At 34.2% G+C, this 17,277-nt stretch overlaps 1 protein-coding gene across 2 annotated transcripts; it reads right to left on the reverse strand.

The window, feature by feature from the left end:
* Nucleotides 1–2,456: 2,456 nt before the first annotated feature.
* On the reverse strand, nt 2,457–16,184 carry LOC114312583 (protein PECTIC ARABINOGALACTAN SYNTHESIS-RELATED). Of its 2 annotated transcripts, XM_028258825.2 has the most exons (12): nt 15,658–16,117; nt 14,685–14,735; nt 14,499–14,589; nt 13,571–13,647; nt 12,780–12,868; nt 12,365–12,484; nt 7,245–7,364; nt 5,445–5,561; nt 5,197–5,340; nt 4,969–5,092; nt 3,698–3,889; nt 2,457–3,120 (listed from the first exon to the last, which is right to left on the reverse strand). In XM_028258825.2, the coding sequence occupies exons 1-12, from the start codon at nt 15,946–15,948 to the stop codon at nt 2,761–2,763; spliced, it is 1,776 nt and encodes a 591-aa protein (XP_028114626.1). In that variant the 5' UTR covers nt 15,949–16,117; the 3' UTR covers nt 2,457–2,760. The 2 variants fall into 2 exon arrangements, with proteins under 2 accessions (XP_028114626.1, XP_028114628.1); XM_028258827.2 differs by lacking the exon at nt 12,365–12,484 and having other exon boundaries at nt 15,658–16,184.
* Nucleotides 16,185–17,277: the final 1,093 nt, after the last annotated feature.

The following is a 17,277-nucleotide window of genomic DNA, read 5'->3' on the forward strand; positions in this document are numbered from 1 at the left end:
TCTTGGTGGTGCGACTGTATCTTGGAAATCTTCCAAACAGACTTGGATTACTGGGTCTACTATGGAATCAGAATTCATAACTTTAGATAAAGTTGGGGAAGAGGCAAAATGGCTTCGCCCCTTCCTTGAAAATATTTTGATGTGGCCAAAATCGATGCCTGTTATTTGCATACATTTTGATAGTCAATCAGCAATAGGTAGAATATAGATTCATATGTATAACGGTAAGTCACGACACATTCATCATCAACATAACACCGTAAGACAACTACTCTCTAAAGAAATTATTTCCATTAAATATGTGAAGTCTAAAGACAACATAACAGATTCACTAACCAAAGGGTTAGCAAGAGAGTTAGTTGAAAATTCATCGAGGGGAATGGGACTTAAGTCTATTAAATAAGAGTTACCACAATGGCAACCCAACCTAGTTAACTAGAGATCCCAAGAAATCTAGGTTCAAAAGGACAACCGAGTTGTGTATGACTCATAAGGATCACTGGGGAGTCAAACTCCTATCCATTTCTATGATGAAATAGTGATGTCTACAGCGTTTTAGGTTAAGTAAAATTTTAATGACTCTTATATCTAGGTAAACCTAGTGGAGTATGACAGGATACTCTTCATAAGAATCACCTATGTAAGTGTGAACTGGACCGGTTCTATGAGATTTGTGAAGGGCTACAATTCTCTAGAGCAATCATGAAAGACCAGGTTGTTCAGAATCAAAATGAACACAATAGTGAGAATTAAACTGTGTTTGGTGATATACTGTGTGAGTTCTATTGTCTTGGTTTACACAAATGGCTGAACAGTTCAAGACATTATATTCACTGATTAGCTAGTAAATCCGATAGTGTCTCACAAGAGAAGATTCAAAGCCAAAAAACTACCTATCCTTTGCAGAATATTTTCAATTTTTGTACTCTCTGTAATTAGATCATGTTGTTGCATTTTCTCTCCATCAAATTACATTCATGTGGGGGATTGTTGGAAAATTGGTTTTTATAGGCTTATTTCGGGCCAACTTTGAGCCCAAATTTAAGTAGGTCTCAAACGTCTTTTGGGGTAGGTTCGAAGAGGTGACATGTTCCTTACCACATGGCAAGTCACACGGTGAAGACGGTTCGTTAAAACCATTTATGAGTGAATGGGAACTTAACGTCGTTTTCGGGTTCGTGGAATTGGACAATTAAAGAATAAATGTGGGTTTCCTTGTAAGGCTTGTCCCACATTGAAACTTGAAAAGAACTTATGTGTGTATATAAGTTTTAGGTAACAACACTTGGGTTAGGCTCCAAATGGCACCCCAAGTTTGTAGAAGGGATGAGTTATGGACAAATTAAACCTGGGCTCAAACCACCACAACCGCGTTGTCGCGCCCGACCGGCCGAGGGTATGGGTTGTGGGTCGATTCTAACATTAATTTTTTGGACAAAATTTAATTGAAATTTTTCAAATTATTGTAGGAAATTATTTGAATTCAAATTTTTTGTCCAAAAATTGTGCCTCCAAATTCCACTAAATTCCCAACTGTTTAACAGGTTTTTTAACTGCCAGACAGATTCAAAATTGCCCAGCCGTTTCTAAACAGATTCAAAACTGCTACAGTTATCTGTTCAAATTTGAAACTGCACCTGTTGAATTCAAAACCAATCTGTTCATTCAAAATTCACACCTGTTCGGACAAATTGTTTGCCTATAAATAAAGGCTATTTCCAGCAATTTTTTGCATCCGAAAACATCCATAAAATATTTTGTTCTCTTCCCATTTTGCTCTTTCTTTGCATAATTCTTCATATTAATTTTTGGGGAATACTTTGAGAGTATAAAACACAGGTTTGGTTCGCCATATAAGTTGTTTAGAGTGTTACTACAATTTGTGAAGCTCATTGTATCCTGAAAGCCCATTTATCCGTAAGAACCGTAACGGGACGAATCTATCTTAAGAATAAAGTGTCACACACTTGATTTGATCTTTTAAAATTTTATTCAATTCAGTAAAATAAATTCTATAAGTAATTTATTTTTATTTATTTATTTCAATTTATTTATTTTACATAAAAAATTGTTCCAATAATTTTCAAATTATTATGCGTGTTTTTATGAGATGAATAGAATTTGATTTAACCTATTTTGATCAGTTGGTGAAAAATAAAGTCAGCCTAACCCATCATGGTCATTGCCTTTCGTGTGATCTAATTGGTCGACAGTACAACTCGTACATACCATTGTGCTGCCCTTGCGCTACTAAATAATTTTCGGTCAAAGATGCAAAGGGCGTCAAATGTTTGAATGGCTAATTACATTTACACCTTTATACTTTTATCAAAATTTCATTCTAATCCTGGTGAAAAGAATACGTTTCACGGATTTGCTGGCTTTCGGAGCCCTGGTATTAGCAACAGAAAGAAACTGCCAATTCTACAGTCAACTAAAATGCATACTAGTCATCATACAAATAATTCCAGACATTTTGAAGTTCATGATAAAGACATTGTGAAAATTCACATTCATAATTTACATTAATCAGCCATGCACAAAAAAATGAGCTACAAAATTGTAAGTTGTCACTGCAAAGGAAGAGTGTCGTATCCGATGATCTTCAAAGACGGCATCAAAAAACTGCTCCTTCAAACCTGTTCTGACACAATTTCCAATTAATATTCAACCATCTCCTAAAATTGAAATAGGGAGACTCGGAAATCTTTGCACAGACCAATTCTCAAGTGTATTTTAAAAAATGAGTAACTATCGTGGTCAGGCTCTACACATGCAGGGAGTCAAAGGGTTCTCCCAGAGATCGTAGTTAGGAAAGGTTTCTTCAGGCAATCCTGCCCGTGTCTGGTGGGTGATGATAGCATCTTCCACAAAGGTGGCCCAGCCCATGTAGGGGTCCCCTAAAGATTTGGACATAAGTCCCTTGTCTGGTTTTATGGACTTGAGCCGGTGACCCATGTACCTACGAGCCCCAATTATCAGTTTCGCAAAGTTGCCACCATGGGTCATCACAAACACATCGGACTTCAAGCAGACCAAGAAGTCGAGTGCTGCCAAGCTTGTCACATGCTTCCTGAAGCCATCCAACTCCTCTTTGCTTGCCAACTCCTCCTTTGTGACCTGTTAGAAACACCCAACATAATCATATGAACTACAAAATTCGAGTAAAGAATACAAATAAAATATAATCAGAGACAACTGGGCAGTAGGTTCATTTACTGACACCAAACAGAATCAGAAATACATTGGCAATATAACTATTTCCATAATGTTTCCTCTGCAATTCATCACAAAATCAATAAGAAGAAACTTAGGCGACATCATTTGATGACATTCTAGAGATGATTCTACATAAAACATGAATATTCATTTCAAAGATCCAATTTGAAATACACGAACACACAAACAAACGAATAAGAAAAAGGAAAGTAAGAACTCATAAAGTTTCATGCTCGATTTGCTATTTAAAAATGTGAACAACTTGATTTCTATGGCACACTTCTAATAATCTAATACTAAATTGCATACTTGTACAAAATCATCGTCTAACTTAGGCTAAAGTTTCTTAGAAGCACTAAAGAGTAGCAAAAATTGGTTTAGTGAGATTTTCGCAATGTAAATTTTGAAAATGGTAGCTATGCTTTATATTTCAGATGGCAACAAGGGATCGCACAAGAAATCAAGTAAAACGCCTTACAAGATTTGGGAACATGTTCCTGAGAGGTGCCATGCGGTTCTGTCCACCATAAACCTGCCCAGAAGCAACATAAATTTGAGTTTCTTTGGGATAGCCCATCGCCCGAAGAATGACTGCTACTTCTCCAGGCTCTAAAGGGCACCGTCCTTCCTTCCGCTTTTGCAGGGCCAAAGACCATAGATGGGAACCATTCTGCAGGCCAAATCACCACAAAGAAAAAAAATCATATCCATAGTTGTCAAATCGAGATTCGTATCGTGAATCGAAATGACCTCGTACTGAATCGCGAATCGAATCGTGAATCGTAAAGATTCGGTCACTTTTTCTAAATTACTTAAAAATATATATCTACACATTTGGATGTTAAATATATCTTATGAATATAAAATATTTAGACTTAAATCAACAAAATTGTTATTTTGAAAGATAATCACGTAATTTAATAGGTAAGAAGTTAACAAAGATTCCTATGTAAAATCACAATCTTACCTTCTTCTTTTTTATTTTTTAGATTTTTTTATCAACCATTCTTAATAAAGATAAAAACCAAATAGACAAACTATTAATTTCTAAAGTAACAATAGTTAACAATGATATTGATATTTGGACAATAAGCATATATACTTTTCTAAGTAAGAGTGAGCAAATAATAAGAAAGGATTATTTAGGATATTTTATTTTAAAGCCTAAAACATTTTAAAAGGTATAACTGACCTCACATATGTAATATTCAATTTAATAAAATAATAATAGATAATTCATAGTATAACTTTAATTTTAAACATCTTTAGAAGATACATTACAATTTTTTAAAGGGGAAAAAAATGAGAAGAAATGTTAAAAATATGTCAGGTTTGACTGAATCTGATTGGATCCTATAAAAAACTACATGATCACTAAAATAACAACAAATCATATACAAATGTTGATTATTTTGGTATTAAATGTTATTAGAAGTTGTATTATGTCATTTTCACTAAAAAGATGGAAAAAATGAGTCGAAAATATGTCGAACACAATAATTTTAAAAATTGCATGAATCGTAAAAAGTGAATCGAATCATGAATCGATTGTGAACCGTGCGATTCACTAGAGATTCACTTCCAAAATAGATTCACTCATAGATTCGTATCGATTTTGCAAAAATTACGTATCGAATCATGAATCGAATCGCGAATCGTAAGATTCTGATAACAGAGATCATATCACACATCCACGTCTCTTCAGTTCTAGTCCCAAGAAACCAACAAGAAAATTAAGCTCTAGGTCACCTTAAACCGTCGAGGCCATTCTTTCTGTCTATATAATGCCATTAAAGCTTTTTCCTCCCTTGTTCCCACAAAATCACAGAATGATAGGCCTACCATCCCTTTTTCGAATCTAAGATGGAGAGCCCTGTTAAGGAAGAAATTTGAGTCTTACAGCAAGTGAAAAAATAAAACAAATCAAACTATATGGTTGAGCCAAGTTTCACCAAGGAACATACCCAAGCCACTTACATGTAAGGATTTGAACTGCCTGTGCGGTTTCTCATTCTTGATGCAAGTAGATCAGCCATCTGTTCAATATGGGGAAGAAATTTCAGAGCATGATAATTCACCCTGCACCTTAGCTTGTTGATTCCTGGAGGAACATTGTCATACCTGAACAAGAAAGACTCAGAATAACAACTTAAAAATAAATTACCTTAAAAGAATATAAACAAAGCCCGTTTTGGTGATAGATCCGTACAACATCCACAACTTACCCGAGTCGATCAACAAAAGGTTTTAGGGACATTATCTTCTTTTCCTTGACCCTAGGCAAGACATTGTCAATGTAGAATTGTGCTGGAGCATACTTGGGGATGTTTTTAACTGTCCGTCTATCAAGCAATGGCAAGATCTTTTAGAGACATTTGTGCCACGTGGAACATCATGATACTCATAAAAATCTTAGAAGTTCCATTTCTGGAACTATTCTGAGGTTTGAAGAGTTAAGTAAGACCATCTCCAACGTATCATCAATTCTTTCATCAAATTCCATCATTTTTCCTGTTCTAATGGTTTCATCAGATGAGTATCAAATCGAAGATATCATAAATCTTTTACCAAATTGAGGACGCCTAGGACTTTTCATCATTTCACTATTCATAGTTGTTGGATTTGCATCACCGGACAACCAACTGTACGTCCTGCCGGATGTCCACCCGGATGACTACCTCCTTGCAAAAATTTGTGAAAAAATGACACTAGCCAGTCAACCGGCCAGACATCCTCCTGATCGTCCACCCGGTCGACTGGTGTTCTGATGAAAGCCCGTTGGAGCACGTGACATCAGATGGAGTTTTTATTCAAATTTGGTAAAATAAAATATACAACGTTGGAGATGCTCTAACAAACATCACCACAAAGTAAACTTTGACAATTACTGAAAGTTCTAAAAAAGAAGTCAAAAATGAAAGCTGAAAATTTGTACTAAACATTCTAAAAGAAAAGTCAAACACTAATTTCTAAAGGCTTTGATATGGATCTTTTCTTGAAGTTAACCTCAATCAAAAGAAGATGTTATATCCCAACTTTATTTAAAACTTAGAACATATAAATTTAGATGGAAAAATTGAAGAAACAGAACTGGATAAGCATGGGAATTTGCCTTGCAACTTTTGGAAATGTAAAAGAAGTTAGCAACTCAAATTTTTATAACCAATACATCCAGGCAATACCATTTTTATGCATAAAAGAGATACCCCCTTTTCTCAGTCTGTGTTTATACTTTACATCAAAACCTCTTACACAACTTCTGTTAAATAAAGGCTTCCACATAGTTCACTTCAACCAAGGATCAAAACTCCCCCAGGGAAAGTTTGGTTGGGTGGGGGAGACAAAACCTTCCTCTCTCTTTTTTTTTGATCCTTTAACAAGAAGAAACAGGGTATTTTGTATTCACAATGGGGGAATACCCAACAAGGGTTTTGTAAGGGTCCACCACACAAGCCAAAAGGACTAATTTGACTTCAGGAAGGTGGAGGGCCCCTTATGTATTCCTCACATAAAGGGCTCACACCCGATGTTGGACAATACAAGAAATACACATTTTCTCTCTTTTGATTGGGAAAGGGAAGAGTATCATTAACTTGCATGTCTTTTGATTTTCGACATTTTGTGAGTTAGTAATGCAATAAGCCCAAAAAAAAATAATAATAATATGTTAGAATTTGATATATGTTGATGTTTATATTACAAATCAGAGTAGCTCATTATATAGGAGAGGGTTTGGGTAGTAGGTGAGGAGTAGGTGAGGGTAAATTGGTGGTAGGTGTAGTAGGTGTGGTAGTAGGTGGTGGTAGGTGTAGGTAAATTCTAACATAATAATAATAATAATTAAAAAATTAAAAAGAAGAAGAAGAAGAAGAAGAAGGAGAAAGGAAGGTAGAAATTCATGGATCTGTCTAGTCCAGGCTTAATAATTAACACTATTATTATTATTATTTTTTGATAAATGATAACTAACACTATTATACTTGAGAAAATAATACCAAAGATGAGAAAAGACAAAATGATCAAACCTTATACTAGTGAACAGCTCTGATTTATCAGTAAACCACTCGGGGATATCACGAACAATTCGGACATCATCCTTCAAGTAGTCAATAAAATGCTCTACATCAAATATATCCTCGAATTTCCTGCAAAAAATTTATAAAATTACAATGAAAGCAAAAACTACATTATCTGATATAAACTTGTCACAAGCAAACCCTAGTGGCATACTAGATAATCTCCATCAACTGAAAGTCAAAAAGAATTTGAGAGTTTCTTCAAAAAATAGGGGCTTAGCTCTCAAATTAATCGTTAGGCCCCTTCAACACAAGAAATGGTTGACTAAGACATCCCAATTAAGCATTCAGTATGCTGGCAAATTGCTGTTAGCCTTATGGAGCCGACTGATTCAATACCAACTTTAAAAAAAAAAATTGTTTGGTTTTGGTTTCCAGAAAACACTTTTTAGAAAATTCTACTTTTTTATTTTTCGTATTTTTTTGTTTTCAATGATTTTTTTTAATATTTTAAGCAATTTTTTTAAAAAAATTTTAAGCACACCTAACATAAATACACTTAAAAAGTATAATGTTTGTGAAAAAAATCTTTAAAAAATTCACTAAATACCATAAATACAAAAAACAATACGAAAATTCAGTACATTTTTCGTATTTTTGTGTATTTATTAATTTTTAAAAATATTTTTTCACAAATATTTTATTATTTAGATATATCTAAGCAAGGTGTATCTACAAAAGTAAAAAAAAAAAAAAATTGCTTAAAATTTTAATTTTAATTATATTCACCAAAAACAAAAAAAAAACAAAAAACTCAATTTCCAAAAAACTGAATTCAAAAAACTAAAATCAAACACACTAAATAATAACAAATAAAAAAAAGATTAGCAAAGTTCCTTAAAAAAAATGATTTGATTTTACTTCAGATGCATTCAGAGCAGGCATACAAAAATTGGAAGAAGTGAGTTCAAGTGGTTTCTACTTCATCCAATTATATTTCACGGAAAAAGAATAATGTTTTCTACTTTTGAAAAGTATACTGCATTTTGTGCATTACATGTATATATGTGTCTCCATGCCTTCAATTTTGGGGTTGGTAGTGTCCTTGTGTGCCAGCATTGAACCATCTACGCTCAAAACTCATGCTTAGGTCCACCCAAATCATAAATATAGTGCACTCTCAAATAGTTCTTCAATGATGCATATCACTATTTCTTTGGTCAAACCAACAAATTATATTGCGCATGGAAACAAAAAATCAAAGTTCGTTCATTATTATCATACTTTCTGTTATGACACTCATTGTAATGGAAACTTTCAACTCCAGAGATGATAAAGTTCCTTGATTGCTTATTCATACATAGGGATGGCAATCTGAACCCAACCTGATGGGGACCCAACCCCCCGACCCCAATTTGAGCGATTTTTTTCCGAAAAATATTCCCAACGAGCCGGGGATGGTATTCGAAAATGAATCCCCGATGATATTCGGGCTGGGGACAGTGATACGTTTCCCAGCCCCGGCCCCAGCCCCGACCCGTTTTCCTCGATGTAAAATTACTATTATGCCCCTGTCTATATATATGTGTGTGTTTAGGGCTTGGTTAACACACACAAACACATCGCCTCCCTCTCTCTCACATACGGCGGCTGCTCTGCTCCCTCACCGCCGATTGTCAAAGGTCTCTCTCTCTCTCTCGCGTTAAACTAATAATCGATCTCTGTTTTCTTCTTTCAAATAGTCGATCTAGCATTTTCGATTTAGGGATTTTGATCTAGGATTTACATACATACATACATATATATATATATATATATATATATCTGAGTGTACAATACATGAAGATCGAAGAGTGTTGATTTACGATGTGAGAAAAAAAAATGAAACCTTTTTTGTGCTTTGCTTGGGACTAAGCTGTGTATATATAGATAGGGTTACTCTCTCTCTCTCTCTCTCTCTCTCTCTCTCTCAGTTCCAAACAATGGAAGTTGGGTTTTCCCCATAATTTCTCCTCAAGGTTTGAAGATCCAAGTCAAAGGTAGTTTGCTTTTTCTTTTTCTTTTTTTCTCTTCTTTTCAAGGGCTGTGTAAGTGTGGGTGTGTTCTTCCTGATAATTGTTTTTTTGTACTACTTTAATTCATATATGCTTGTGATTTTTTGTTCAATTGTGGTTGAATTTCTCTCTCATTATTTAAAATACATGTTTGTAGATGGAAGATGTGAATTTTCGTCTACATCTGCTATGTGAATTTTAGTCTACCTTTTGATTGAATACAACACTCATCATAACAGCGGGTAATTTAGATGGAAAGCATGTGTGTTTGTGTAGAGAGAGAGAGAGTTCAATGTTGTCTACCTTTGGCTATCTAATTCCAAATTGAGTTCAAAGGGAGGTGGTTAATGTTTGTATGTGTGTATACATCTGTATGTGCTCTGTATTGATTGGTGCATTAACGGTTTTATAGTTTAGTTTTAAATAGTTGGTCCTTCTATTGGATTTATTCAGTGTTGGGTAATTTTTTTATTTATTTTAATTTTCTAATTATAATATACTAGAGGACAATGATTGAAAATATCATTATTGTGTTGTTGGTTATAGTTGAAAGATCTTCAAGTTTTCACAATTGTTCGTGTTATCTTCCAACTTGCTAAAGATATTCCTTGCATATCTTCTATTGTTGTTGCTTTACTTTCTGATGGGCTGCCTCTATTTATTCATTTCATATTATTTTTATAAAGGTTAAAAATGTCAAATGTTAACTCTCAAATACCAATTAACTCTCAAGTACCATTTGAGAGCGAGGCCTCAGAACAATCATCGCCAGCTACCAACTCACCTACCAACTCACCGTCTCCCCTCTCTAATCAAAATGTTATTAACTTAGAAGAAGAGTCTATGGACACCGATGTTGTTGGTGAATCTTCTATCTATCCAGAAATTGTTACAGAAGCCTTTCAGAATATGATTTGTTTAGTAGTAGAAAGAGAAGTAAAAAAATAAAGAATGTAAGATCAGAGTTGGACCATTATCTAAAAAATGATGTTTTGCCAAGAACTTCAGGTTTTGATGTTTTGAATTGGTGAAAAGCCAATGGACCAAAGTATCCAATCTTACAAGCAATAGCTAGGGATATTTTAGCTATTCATATATCCACTATTGCTTCTGAGTCAGCATTTCGTACTAGTGGAAGGTTGGTGAGTGCACATCGTAGTAGACTTCATCCAAACACATTAGAAGCATTAGCAATGAAGCACGGGTACTCCATTTTTGGTGCCGTACGAGTATCGGGTACGTACCAGGTACGGGTACGCATACCGGTACGGCTGCACGCGTACCGGGTACAGCCAGAGGGGGTCCCGTACGTTTGGTACATTTGGGTACAGCATGGGTCCGCCGTGGGTACGTTTCGGATACGCTGGGCAAAAAATCAAATTGCAAAGAGATTCAGGGTACCGAAGCAATTTTTTTATACTCTTTATTAAAAAAAAACAAAAAATAGAGGGTTATTTTGTAATATTAAAAATATATACAAACCTGGTTTATCGGGGCATCATAATCTTCAATCTCAGTTCTTCCTTCGAATCCTCATCCCTGCCAGCGAGTTTCTTGAGAGCAAGATGGAGAAAGCTGACTAAGGGCTTAGGGGTCTCGGAGGGTTTGGCGTGAAAGATTTCGAAGGTGAGGAGGGAGTCGTGGAAAGGGAGGGAAAGGGGAAAGACGAAGTGCTCGTTCCAGACGGGGCGGGTGGAGCCAAAGTCGTCGGACTTGGTGGCCAGACAGCGATCTGAATCCACCTAGAAGATCGCGTAGGGCTTAAGATTGTCGGACTTCTTGCAATTTCTACTGGTGGGTTGGGTTGATTTGCTGTGTGTGTGTGTGAGAGAGAGAGAGAGAGAGAGAGAGAGAGAATGGTTCGATGCTGCAATTGTCTTCGTTGGAAGGGGAAACTAGTGCTGCAATTCTCTTTCTTTTATTTACACCCTCTCTCTCTCTCTCTCTCTCTCTGTGTCTATACAATATAATATAATTATACACTGACTTATCCTTTTGAATACACGGACTTATCCATTTGAAGGGAAAAAAAAATTATAAAAAAATAATAATAATTTAGAATTTTATTTTAATAATAAATCAAACTTTTAACTTTTAATTATTTTAATTTTAATTTATAATTTTTAAAATGATATTAGTTATGACCATTTTTTTAGTCCTCTTTTTAGTTTTGATATTAAATTTTAATTTGTAGGTTAGATCTTTAACCACAATTATAAAAATAAAAATAAAAATTATCGGCGTACCGCAGCCGTACCCGTATCATACTTTTTTTAAATTTTGACGAATCTACATATCCGTACTCGCACCTGTACCGTACTCATACCCGCACCCGTGCTTCATAGAGCATTAGTGTGTGCACAAAGTTAATTGTGGGCTGCAGAGATGAAAGGTACTAAAATAAATCTACATATTATTATTTTAATTTTATATTACCATGAAATAATTTCAATACTTAATTTATATTCTTTACTTTTTAGGAAATTCAACATTGGAATCGGTGGGCTATGCGACTATATATGATGATGATGAGATCGACTTGGATGAGTCACGTGACACTTTTGTGTTAGTTGCCATATTTTTTGTTTTAATTGTTAGCATTTTTTACATCTTATTATTAATATTGATTTTTTTTTTTCCTTTTGTTATTTAACAGGAATTCAAGTTGAAGCAGACGATGAAAGTTGTAGTTATATCAGAGTATTGGAGAAACAATGTTTACTTTTTTTATTTTATTTTTTTTTTTTTACAATGGATTTGGTTTTTTTATTGTGGCTGCTAGCTTGCTAGGTTGTTCAAACTTGTGGCATTGTATAACGATATGTTATTTAACAGTTTAGTTTTCTTATATTGTAATGGATTTTATTTTTTTTTCTCGGTAGCCTATCCCTTGCGGGCTGTGCTTGGGACTTTCTTTTCTCTTTGCAACTTGCTCAATTCTCCTTTGTGTGGAGCTTGAATAGGTTATAGTTTCTAAATGGATGGAATATAGGGCTGCTGTATATATTTTTGAGTTGTGGCAGTGTGAACAACTCATTTGTTTGAGACCTGTCTTTTTCTTTTGAAAGGGCTTACATTATTTTTGAGTAGTGGCAGTGTGAACAACCCAGTTGGAATATCTTGTGAAAGGGCTTAGATTGTTTAGCCTTCTGATATGCTTTCTTGGTTTGATGTTGTTTTGGTTTGGCTTGTAATCTTCCCTTTGAATAAAAACATAAAAAAAATGTCAGTGTCAATTTTTGAATTTAAAGACATGGGAACAAATGGAATTGCCATTTCAAGATCTGGAAAGTTCGGGGATTTTTGGGGGAGGGGGCAAGGACGGGGAATTTAGCACCTTCAGGGATTGGGGATGGGGAGTGTAGTCCCCAGCGCCGCCCCGTTGCCATTCCTATTCACACACACACACACACACACATATATATATAATTGTGTGTTATAATAAGTAAGTACAATACAGTATACAAAACTATATGTCAAGAGAACTCACGTTTGGTCTTTCCAAATCTGGTCTTGCTTCAACACTGGCAAAATAAGGGTGGCATTCATTATTTTGGCCACGCCAACAGCATTACATATCTGCATGCAAACAGATGCAATTATAGTATGTGATCAAGAAGGACCTTGTTGGCCAGGAAAAGAAATGACCCATCCAAAGTTCCATCAGTTTTTAAGGGAAATTTTTATGACTTATTCACCCAAAAAAAAAGGGGGGGGGGGGGGGAGAAACAGCATGGAAACAAGAAAAGAAACGATCATCTTGACTAAAGAAACTAGCCAGTAGCTAGCACTATGGCCAACACAAGAAAAGATACAACAATAAAGTGGACAAGAAAATAAGATTTTGCTTGAGTCAGTACTTGATTCGAAACATTATACAGCTTTCACGTACAATTACATAGTAAATTGAATTGACAAGCATGATTGTTTGCAGCTACTTCAACAAGACATGCTAGTCATATTCCATGTAATTCAACTACCCCATGCCATACAAGCCCAACACAAGTACTTCTCACATGTAGAGAGGTTTATGTAGCATAGATTAGAATTGAATAAAAATACTGACCACAATAGCAATAGCCTAGAGCTTCATTAATCAAGAGGGAGAGGTGACTTTTTGTCCCCAGTAAAGCAAGGCACAAGCCTATAGCTTGAGGCATATCGGACTTTACTTTATCAAACAATTTAAAATAAATCAAAGACAAAAGTTCAATTCAATAAAAATGAAAACCAAGAACAATAAAGAATACATCCTCAGAGCTTGAAAGAACAAAGACATACAGCAATTCTTTGCTGATTTAGACCACCCTCGGCATGTATAAATATATATCCGTTTGTTTCATTCTCAGGTGGAAGATCTGCAGTGAGCCAAGAAAAATTATACGGGTGTAAAAAGAATAAATAGAAATAAGGAAGCAGAACTTCGAGATCAAAGTGAAACTAATGTTTTACAAATGAACATACATATATACACAAATCAAAAGAAGATGGGAAAATCAAAAATTAACTGAAAAAATAATTTTTCAGACATATTCAACCAACAACAACAGATACCCTAATTGCTTCAAGAATACCTACATGCAACAAGCCATGTGACTTCTAATGTTCATGGTTGATACATGAACTATGTCACTTCAAACAAGGACCTAAAATACAAAATGTTTTTTTAAGACAGGCTGGGTCAAAATTTAGGATTGTATTGTAACTTCTTGTCCCCAACATCCAATTCAAAGTATGACTTAAGGCACTCATTTGACAGTTGATAAGCCTATAGCATTTTAGATATTTATTTTGGCAAATGAAAACATTAAAACCCTCAATCTGAGGTATTTGAGAAATTGAAAGAAGAAAACCCACATATATTTCACATTACTGATTACTGACTTCAAAATTAGAACCAACAGTGTTAGGATTTGAGTTGGAAGTCAAACAACATTAGGAAAACGGGTAAGTATTACAGACATGATCCAACACCATTTTAGATAAGCTTTCCACAATCAAATACAGATTGATCAATTCACTCAGATAAAATAAAAATTTTAAATTTAAAAAAAAAAAAAAAAAAAAAAAAAAAACATATATGATGCCACATAGAGTAAAGAACTTCAGTTTCACGTTGCCAGGTTTCCATCTACCATTTGACAAAACAATCTTGACATCAACACAAGTGTAACTATCCACAAATTAACTAGAAAATATCTAGTGTTACCTGAAATCACACCATTGTGTCGCTCAGCACAAGGCTTCCATGAGCTGGTGGCTGAATGAGGGTTCTCCCAGAGTGAAGGAGGCTCCTTAACCTTGTTAAATTACAGTTAAAAATAAAAATAACAGAATTACTACAAGAATAAAACCAATTAAGGTATTAAAAACAAATTATCATCTCATAACTTACTCGAGGACACTGAAGGACAATGCCATCTTTTTGGCACAAGTATGGAGCATTCTGTGATTCATTATAAAAAAATAAGTTCAGTAAATTGCAATGGTCAACATATAAAAGTGGACATCAGCATTTAAATTTTTTTCTTCTAGCAAGCTAGGTAGGCACATGTTTCTTAGAATCAATAGAATGCATAGCCCTCTAATGTATGCAACGTGAAAAAATCGACAATGTAAACGCATAATGTCAACAATAATATATTTACTACTGTCAAACCAAAAGATAAAATTAAAACATAAAAGGAAACAGAAAGGGTGCATATTGCATAGCAAATTAGTTCATTTAGCAATAAGCAAAGAACACTCTGAACATATTAGAGAATCCCAAAAACTTCACAATGATATGGTGAAATGCAAGAACACAAAGTAACCAAATACCCTTTTAAATAATTATGCATGAGTTACGTGTCTATAAGGCCTAATTTATTGCTTCTTAATCAAATGAACAAGAAAAGTGCAACTCTACTTAACTCAAGCAGGCCAAATGGCACTACTAGGCTTGCTCAAACTCAACATTTCTTAATTTTCTCAGGTTCCAAATATCTCATTTCTTCTCATCTCTTACAGATTCCTAGTATTGATTTCCCTATGCTATGCAACGAGCACAAATCCAAACCTTCGAACAAAACAAAAAAATAAATAAATAAACCTTTGATCTCTACAACCCGTCTTCTTATCACGACGATGAAATTTTCAGACTTTGACCACAAAAATGCCAATTAGACATGCCAGGCCAATGAAAATTGGATCCACTCCAATAAATTGATTACAAATTCACCGCCTTTGAAACCTTGCAAAAATTCAATGTAAAATGTATAAACCTAGAAATTAAAACAACCAAATCGCCGATATACACAGTACTAGATACCAAATCAAGAGTAAAACACTACACAGATACATAGATGCACAGAGTTTGCAAAGATTACCAGTCGATTGAGGATTGAGAAAACGGAAATCAATCCAGCGAGAAGGACGAGAAGGAGGAGACAAAGTGAGATCTTGGAAGTATGGGGGTGAAACCTGGTATCGTCAACACCGAAGAAGGGGAACATAGATTGGAAAGTGGAGAAGAATGAGCGGAATCGATCTCTGGAGTGACGATCATGGCCGTCGTCGGGGAGGTTCTCGGGGACCAATGGGGACGCTACGTCGTCTCGCTTCCTAGGAGACGACACCGATCGGCCGCTCATCGAGCTCGAGTGCCGAAGCTCCGCCATCGCTCGCTTCGGACTGTACACCAGCTTCTCTCTCTCTCTCTCTCTCTCTCTCTCTCTCTCTAACTGTGAATCTGTGATTACTGCTGTCGTGGTTCTTCACAGTCCTCCATGGAACTTCTTGGAGTTCAGATCAAGCTCTGTTGCTCTTCAAGGCCAACATCAGTAAATTACTGCTTATAGCAAGGGTAGAATAGTCATTATAAACAGTTCCCATTTTTACAGTTACCTCCCCTGGGGTGCTTCTATTTGCACACATTCATTACACTCTATACATATTTTTTTTAATAAATAATTGGTTCGAAAGTAGCATTTCGAAAATAAGCAATTGGTTCGGAAGTAGTTTTTCAAAAATAAACAATTGGTTCAGAAGTAGACTTTCGAATTTTTATCATTTTTTCAACATTCAACTTTCGAATGTGTTTATTTGATGTCTATAATAATAATTTTACTTGAAAAAAAATTATAATAAAAATAATTTTTATGAAGTGTGTGCAAAGAGGGGAAAGGGGATGTGTAAATAGAAGCTCCCCTCCCCCTGTAGGATCCGTGAAATTCAATTTTCACAAGGCTCCGTTTAGCAATTCAAATTATAGTTTCACCCACTAATTTGAGTGTGTTGTTTGTTTGGAACTTTCAAATCATAATTCTACACATATTTTTCAAAACATAATAATTATTTTTTAAAACTCATAACCAAACATATAATTCAAAACTCTTTTCAAAACTCAATTCAAATCAATATTTTAATTTTTTAAATATTTAAATATTTTAATTTTGTTAAGATTTTAAATATTTTAATATTTAAATATGTTACGATTTTTTTAATTTTTTGAATATTTTTAAATATTTTAATTTCAAAATATTACGATTTTAATTTTTTAAATTTTAAAATATTTTATAAAAATAAATTCAAACTCTATTTTATAAAAATATTTTTAAATATTTTAATTTTTTTTTTTGTTATGTATTTGGTTACGATTTGAGTGTAGAGTTGTGAAAGTAGTATGGAGTTTCGAGTTATGTGTTTGGTTATGAGTTTTAAAAATAATTTATTAATTGAGTTTTGTTTTATGTGTTTGGTTACGATTTGAGTATGGAGTTGTTTTTAAATTTAAAATATTAACATTTTAAATTATTTAAATTTTTACTATTTAAATTTTTTGAATATTTATTTTAATTTTTTACTTATTAAATTTTTTAAATTATTTAAATATTTATGATTTAAATTTTTTGAATATTTATTTTGAAAAAAAAAATTTATTTCCTTTGTAGTATTTTCAATTAAAAAATTGATTAATGTTATTTTCTGTTAATAAAAAAAATTAATTG

The sequence above is a fragment of the Camellia sinensis genome, chromosome 5 (assembly GCF_055761805.1).
Source record: "Camellia sinensis isolate YWXY chromosome 5, ASM5576180v1, whole genome shotgun sequence".
Taxonomy (NCBI): domain Eukaryota; kingdom Viridiplantae; phylum Streptophyta; class Magnoliopsida; order Ericales; family Theaceae; genus Camellia; species Camellia sinensis.